General features: G+C 45.1%; 2 protein-coding genes across 2 annotated transcripts; one reads left to right on the top strand and one right to left on the bottom strand.

Moving 5' to 3' along the window:
• Positions 1-586: 586 nt before the first annotated feature.
• Positions 587-1,384, bottom strand: LOC140758211 (uncharacterized protein At4g02000-like). Its single transcript, XM_073094298.1, has one exon. It carries the CDS (start codon positions 1,382-1,384, stop codon positions 587-589), a length of 798 nt encoding a protein of 265 aa, XP_072950399.1.
• A 1,181-nt stretch (positions 1,385-2,565) lies between these two features.
• On the top strand, positions 2,566-5,337 carry LOC140780184 (receptor like protein kinase S.2). Its single transcript, XM_073125584.1, has one exon. The coding sequence runs from the start codon at positions 2,727-2,729 to the stop codon at positions 5,202-5,204; it is 2,478 nt and encodes an 825-aa protein (XP_072981685.1). The 5' UTR covers positions 2,566-2,726; the 3' UTR covers positions 5,205-5,337.
• Positions 5,338-7,871: the final 2,534 nt, after the last annotated feature.

Here is a 7,871-nt window from a genome sequence, read left to right as displayed (position 1 = left end):
CAGGGGACCACGTTCGAATGCACTATGCGAATGCCTACAAGCATTTATAATAACAAAGAATGGGATTTGTGCGTTTGAACGACCTAAAGCCCGTTTGAATACCTGCACGCGTTCGCAAAGACAAAAAAATGGGAAATTCATGTTCGAACAACCTCGGGTGCGTTCGAATGCACCGCAGTGAGAACACATCATTTTTAGGGTTTTATTCTATTCTTCGAGTCCCTAGTGTAGCCTCTAAGTATTGTAGAGTGCACCTTAGTTGGGTTATGTTATGAAATCATATCTTCTTCTCCTTTCTCTCTCTCTCTCTCTCTCTCTCTCTCTCTCTCTCTCTCTCTCTCTCTCTCTCTCTCTCTCTCTTCTTCTTCTTCTTCTTCTTCTTCTTCTTCTTCTTCTTCTTCTCTTGCCCTAACTTCTTAATGTCCCCTAACCTTCATTGTTTAGATCCTTCTCCTCATCTATCGCGGCCCCACTTCTTTTAGGAGCGACCTCTTCCTTCCCTTCATCCTATTCCAAACTCAATTGCAAATATCCATATCCACATATCATCTTCATCCTCCCCTTCCACCACCACCAAGATCTCCTTTCAATCCAAATAACCAACCCCATCCCTTATCGATCCAATTCGTAACATCTTGCTCTCCATCTTTTCTCTTTGAGGGCATTCTTGAAGCTCGTGGTTGATACATCCACAGAAGACACAGTAACAAGTTAGACATTCATATTTGACTTGAACTTCAACCAAAGAGCCATTTAGTAGGGTGATTAATAGGCTTTCAACAAGCACATTTGTCATGTCCACTCTTATGCTAATCCTAATGAACTTAGCCCATTTAGTATCTTCAAGAGCACCAATGGAACTAAGGGATCCGGTTTTATTTGCTAGTTTTTTAGCAGTGGAGTTAGCCAAGTACTCAAGAGGTAGACCATAGAGTTGAACCCAGAAATCACATTGGGAGAAGGTCCACTTCTCCACTGGTTGGTTCGGTTGGAAATGATCAATGACAAATAGATCTCGACTAAATGTCCAAGGAGAGCCACCGAGAACTTGCCTTTTATCATGTTCATTCTCAAATGTAACAAGAAAGACGTTTTTGCCTACCTCAATAAATTCCATAAGTCCTTCAGGACACCAAGCCTTGGTTAATGCTGCCTTCAAGCCTCCTGCATTAATTGATATCCTCGATAGAAGCTTCTCAATCATGCATAGACTTAGGTTGCAGCTTGGAACCACAATTTCTGATTGCATAGGGATATTTTCCTCCTTGTCTTCTCCTTTTAGTAGATTGGAGAATCTCTGCAGTAGTTCCTCCTTTGTAGCCGTAAGAGAAAAATGGGATTGGAGGCAGGGGAGCAAGGACGAGAGCAGAGAGGAGAGGAACATGGTTTCAGTAACAAGAAGCAGGAGAGTATAGAGAATAAAGAATAAAGTAATATAGAAACTGTATTACGGCACAATGGAGAGAAAAATACACTCCTGAGGGACCTCAAAAGAAAGAAGGAAAATTTTGGGAAGCTAGTTCAACGGAGTGAAAAGCTTGATGATTGTCTCTTCCTCCTCACTTCACTAATTGTGTAAATGTAATTATGTGACTAAACCCTAAAATGTAACTTCTTTACGTAATTTGGAGTTACTTATTTTTTTATAAATTTCATACTTAATTTATTTAGTTTCTTAATTTACATAATTTATAGTTTTACCTATATTAGTTAGTATATATTTTGTATTTTTGGTCCAAACTTTTTATACTATGATATAAGATAATATTAAGTTTTCAGTGGTCAATATATATATATATAAGAAAATTATGTCGGTCTCAATCAATAGAGAAGGAATAGAACCTTCGGTAAAATTTTCAGGCTAAACTTCCAAATGCTTATCTGTCATATTACGTTTTGTACGTAAGTAGATAACTCTTTATTATCTTTTTTTTTTATTCTTTTTCATTTTTCTTGATAAAAATTCACCGTCATATTATGTTTTTTTTGTCATACAAAACAATTTTCAAACAGACCCACTACACCATCTTTTTTGTATTTTTGTGGACTTTTGCTTTGATCACACCTAGGATGTTTTCTAGAAGAAACTTTTTTTTTTAATTCTAGAAGAAAATTAAAAACATATTTTCCAAATATAACAATTAAGGGCTGGTAATTATAATTTTCCATATCTATAGAACTGTACTGTAGGTCTTTATTTAGACGAGTTAAATACGCTAAGATTTAAACGGGTTATATGAGTTGTCCAAACTCAGATTAAACAAATTGAATTGGTAATTACAAAAATGATCTATTTAATCATTATGTTAGATGGATAAACCTATTAATAATATAAATTTTATTTTATTAAACTCCAATCCTCTTAAATTTTTGTATTTATACTGAAATAAAAATTTCAGTATAAATTTAATCGTTAAAGTTTTTAGGGGTAATTATGTAAATATCCCTTTATTTTATCTCGTTGCCGGAATCCATCTATACTTTTTGCGTTTGGCCCACCTGAGCCACAAAAGTCAACCGCAAGGTGTAGCCATTTATGTGAAGAATACCAAACGCTCCTACTTTGTTCCTCTTCCTCTCATCTTAATTCAACTGCTCCCACCTCTTCCCATCTGCCCACCCTTACTCCGATCCTCACCACCATTAAATTCACTTCTTAATATCCAAGCAGCAACAAAGAAAGGCATGCATGCATAGTTGAGGTCTCAGAATCTAAGAGAGCAGCCATGCCGCTGAATCGCCTCTGCTTCATCCTACCGCTTGATGATGATGAAATTGAACGTGATCACCGCCTGTCAACAAAGTCGAATATGAACATCGCTCGCAGTTTATGGACTTGTTCTCGCGGAATCCTTCGCTGGTTCTACAGCCGCCACTTGTGCGGCTGCGCCGTACGGGACGCAGACATAGACGCCTCGTCGAAATTCGCAGACATCGCGGGGGTTAATGACCATCCGAATAAGAAGGTGGACGGCGGCAACCCTCGGATTTTTAGCTACTCCGAGCTCTACATCGCCACAAATGGCTTCAGCGACAAGGAGGTCCTCGGCAGCGGCGGATTCGGCCGTGTGTACCGCGGCGTTCTGCCGAGCGACGGCACGGTAGTGGCGGTCAAGTGCGTCTCCAGCCGCGGCGAGCGATTCGAGAAGTCGTTTGCGGCGGAGCTCGTGGCCGTCGCGCAGCTCCGCCATCGCAACCTCGTCCGCCTCCGTGGGTGGTGCGTCCACGACGACAACCTCCTCCTCGTCTACGACTACATGCCCAACCGCAGCCTCGACCGCCTCCTCTTCGCCCCCGCCTCCTCTGGGGCTCCACTCGTGTGGCGACGGCGCCGCCGGATAGTCTCTGGCCTCGCGGCCGCGCTGCTCTACCTCCACGAGCAACTCGACACCCAGATCATTCATCGGGACGTCAAGACAAGCAACGTGATGCTCGACTCAGAGTACAACGCCCGCCTCGGCGACTTCGGATTAGCGCGGTGGCTGGAGCACAGCAGCAACGGTGGCGGCGGCGGCGAGTTGGAGATGTCGATGTCGATGCGGTCGGCTTCGGTGAGCAGTTACTACCAATTCCGGCTGTCGGAAACAAGCCGGATCGGAGGGACCATAGGGTACCTCCCGCCGGAGAGCTTCCAGCGCAAAGGCTCGGGGACGGCCAAGTCCGACGTGTTCAGCTTCGGAATTGTGGTTCTCGAGGTGGCGACGGGTCGGCGCGCCGTCGATCTGACATACCCCGATGAGCAGATTTTTATGCTCGATTGGGTGCGGCGGCTGTCGGACGAGAATAAACTGTTGAGCGCCGGCGATCATAAGCTTCCTGACGGGTCTTATCCGCTATCGGAGATGAATCGGCTCATCCACCTCGGTCTTCTCTGCTCTCTTCACGACCCCAATTCCCGCCCAAATATGAGATGGGTTGCGGAGAAGCTCTTAGAGACTTCTTCCAACCTTCCTCAACTACCATCTTTCAAATCTCAACCTCAGTATTTTTCCCTCTCTTCCTCCTCCTCCTCCACCACCAATTCCTCATCCACTACTACTCTATCCAACTCCATCTACCACACCGCCCCAGGCACCACTATATTCCTCACAGCAGACAACGGCTCTGGCGGCTGCAACGGCTCTGGCGGCTGCAACGGCTCTGGCGGAAGCAACGACAGCCTCCGCTCTGCGAACAATTCGATCCCCAACGTCGACACAGCGAGAGACATCCCCTTCAAGGAGATCGTCGCTATAACGAACAACTTTTCGGATTTGCAAATGGTCGCAGAGCTCGACTTCGGGACGGGGTACCATGGCTACCTGGAGAATCGTATCCACGTTCTGGTGAAGCGGCTAGGAATGAAGACATGCCCGGCTCTCCGGGGTCGGTTCGCCAACGAGCTCCGCAACCTGGGGAGGCTCCACCACCGCCACCTCGTGCAGCTCCGTGGGTGGTGCACCGAACAAGGCGAGATGCTCGTCGTCTATGACTACTCCTGCAGCAGCCTCCTCAGCCACTACCTCTTCCACCACCACCAGAAGAAGAAGAATTCAGTCCTCTCTTGGCGCCATCGCTATAACATCGTCAAGTCCCTCGCCTCCGCCGTGCTCTACCTGCACGAAGAATGGGACGAGCAGGTCATCCACCGCCATATCACCTCCTCCGCCGTGTTCCTAGACCCTGACATGAACCCCAAACTCGGCTGCTTCGCGCTCGCTGAGTTCCTGTCGAGGAACGAGCATGGCAATCCCCACGTGCCAACTTGTTCCCCAGCTCGTGGCATCTTCGGGTACATGTCGCCAGAGTATGTCGAGTCAGGGGAGGCGACCACCACAGCCGACGTGTACAGCTTCGGCGTCGTGGTGCTCGAGGTCGTGAGTGGGGTGATGGCCGTTGACTTCAGATCTCCGGAGGTGCTCCTGGTGAAGAAAGTGTGGAACTATGAGGCGAGAAAGAGGCCCCTCGATCAGCTGGTGGACCGGAGATTGGACGGGGAGTTCGATCGCGGCGAGCTTACTAGGCTGGTGAGGCTGGGGATCGCGTGCACGCGCACGAATCCCGACGCGAGGCCGAGCATGAAGCAGATAGCGAGCATATTAGATGGGAACGACGAGTTGCTGAAGATGCTGGGGAATAAGAAAGAGAGGAGAGATGACTGGGATGGGAAGAATGCGGCTGCTCTGAACTTGATTAGAAGAATTCAAGCTCTTGGGATACAGTAACGGTTTCAATTATGTCAAAGTGTGTGATTGTTGTGAACAAAATTAGTTATAGATGTTAGACTTAAATCTCTGGAATCTGCAATTCTTGCATCGAGGCTTTTCAATATACTAGGTTTGATGGTTGTTTCAATTAGATGTTATTAACTTCTTCAATATTTGTTGATGTTTCTGTTCATGATCTCTCTTGTGAATACCATTTCGTCAAGCGAGTTGAATCCCACAGTAATGATAATTTACTTGCAAATGTTAATTAGATTGCTTTGGGATGGCAGAGTACTAAATAGGGTCTTTATTGAAAAAGATGACGGACAAAAAAAAATAGGAGAAAGGATGACCGGCAAGGTTGGTAGGATTGAGATAATGACTCGTATCTGCAGCTTTTGTCCGACTGGGTAGGAATATGGAATTGTCCACATATTTGGTAAGAATGACGCGTTTGGATATTGACGGATTAAGAACTAATTAGAAGGGGTTGAACAAGGAAGGATGCGGAATTTTTTTTTTATTCATCAAGTCGTTTCGTTTTTCGGTTCTAACGATATATATCAGATGGATTAGATAATTTCCATCATGGATCTGTTAAGATACTTGTCTACTTCTTTGTGATTAATAAGGGTCGTCATATTGTTAGATAACCTGTCCTAATACTTGGAATTTACGCAAGAAATCGACAGCTTCGTTTCATATCAGCTCTCACAGTCCCACAGCCCTAGTCATTCATCACAATAACAACGAGAGGTCGAATTAACAAAAAGTCGGACTTCCTTGACACAGAGATCACATTGGCCTATTAACTAATGATACAAAGCCAAAGTCCACACAACAAGGAATTAATAGTTTTCCTAGGAGGACCTGTCCCATGAGGTTTCGTTTCATTTAAGGATTCAAGTAAGCATGTCTAACAAAAACTCTTTTTTTTTTATCACAGGAGTTCTTCTGATTTGCTACAGTATCATGAAAAAACGGTCTTTTATCTCAAAGTTTAGAAGGGAGTAATTCAAATGGCTCAAGCTGGAGCGAGACAAGCTCAATAATGTAGGCTTGAGCTCAACTTGCTCAGAATACCAAAAGCCCACTCAACGGTTACAGCTCGACCGAAAAAATTGCAATATATATTAAGATGCCACTAAAATACTTTTACTCTCTCTAAATAGGAGAGTGGTTATAAGGTTGTATTTGAGGGGAGGGAAATGCTGGCAAAGGTAACGACAAGGGCGTTCTTGCTGCAACAGATTGCACAAAGGTCGAGCTTGAGGCCAACAAGGAAAAGGAGACGATGTTGGCGATTGTGACAGAGATTGGTGTTTGATATGATTCGGACTTCACCGATGTCGTCTCGAGGCATGGATACACTTTAGGAGTGTCTTTGTTTCTTATTTTAATGTTTAATTTCTAAGAAAATAAGTTTTATATAAGTCGCATTCGAACACGGATGGACTGCGTTCGAACGCGGTTATGAACGCGGTTTTGAATATAGTTGTGAGAGTATGCATTGTGCGTTCAAACGCATTATGAATGCCTACATCGCATTCGCAAATCCAGAGAAGTGGGAAACAAGCGTGTTCGAATGCCTACATCGTGTTCGCAAATCCAGAGAAGAGCGAACTCGGTACGTTAGAACGCGATCGGGCCTGTTCGAACGCGGTCGGTGAAAAAGTATTGTTTAGGATTAATTTTGAATTGTTTGGTTAGCCTCTAAAGGATGTGGATGGCAACCAAAGAATTATTATTGATGAATTGAGTTTTTGTCTTGCCTCCTTCGTCTTCTTCGCTCTCGTTCTCTTGATCCCCGGCATTGCCGCTTCTAACCTCCCTCGACCGGCTAATCACCCTAAACCCTTAGGAGCGGCCCTCTCGTCCCCCTTCTTCCAATCTATCCAACACTTGCTTTAACCCTTCCATCAACCATAACCCTTCTACCACCACTTTTCACCGGTGCCACCCTATTAACGCTAATCCTCCACCAACCACCATCACCTAGGATCCTGTGCCTCCATCCATGGATTCTGATCAGACCACCATGATATTTATTCACTAATCGAACGATATCTCGAGATCCCCACATCTAATTCGCCTGAAACTTGATTTGTTGGAAAGCTCTTTTTTGGGGTTACAATATATTAAAATTTCACATCGATCCGACGGCAGCATCTTTTAGGATTTTATTACAAAGTTCCGTGCCAGATCTAGTCCAGATCAGAGAATTGGAAGAGATCGAACCTTAGTCTAAGGGAAGATCGTATCAAGCTGGTATTAGAGTCACCGTTCCTCGGACACACGCTTCCTATGACGACAACCAGAGCATGGTTGTATGGCGAGATGAGGAAGAAGAGATCCTCCCAATAGAGGAGGGGGAAACAGTTGCGGGGTACCCACGGAATCGCCCGATCTAATCGGAATACAAAAGAACCTAGTGTTCAAGCCGTGTTGGCGTCTCTTTCCGAACAAATGGCCATCAACAACCAGATGATGATGGAGATGATGTAGGAATTACGAGTGACAAGGGAAGCCATGGCGAACGAGAACACACCATTGACCCCACGACGTGAGTCCGCTTCTATGAAACCACCATCGCCGGTTTAGAATTTGCAACCACAAGAGCCGCTGCTGCCTCCACCCTATGGGCAGAGACAAGCAAGAATGGTTACAACAGGCCCAATTGCAAAT

Source organism: Typha angustifolia, chromosome 3, assembly GCF_048772165.1.
Source record: "Typha angustifolia cultivar Huaian chromosome 3, ASM4877216v1, whole genome shotgun sequence".
NCBI classification, from domain to species: domain Eukaryota; kingdom Viridiplantae; phylum Streptophyta; class Magnoliopsida; order Poales; family Typhaceae; genus Typha; species Typha angustifolia.
This window is presented reverse-complemented; position numbering and strand designations above follow the sequence as displayed.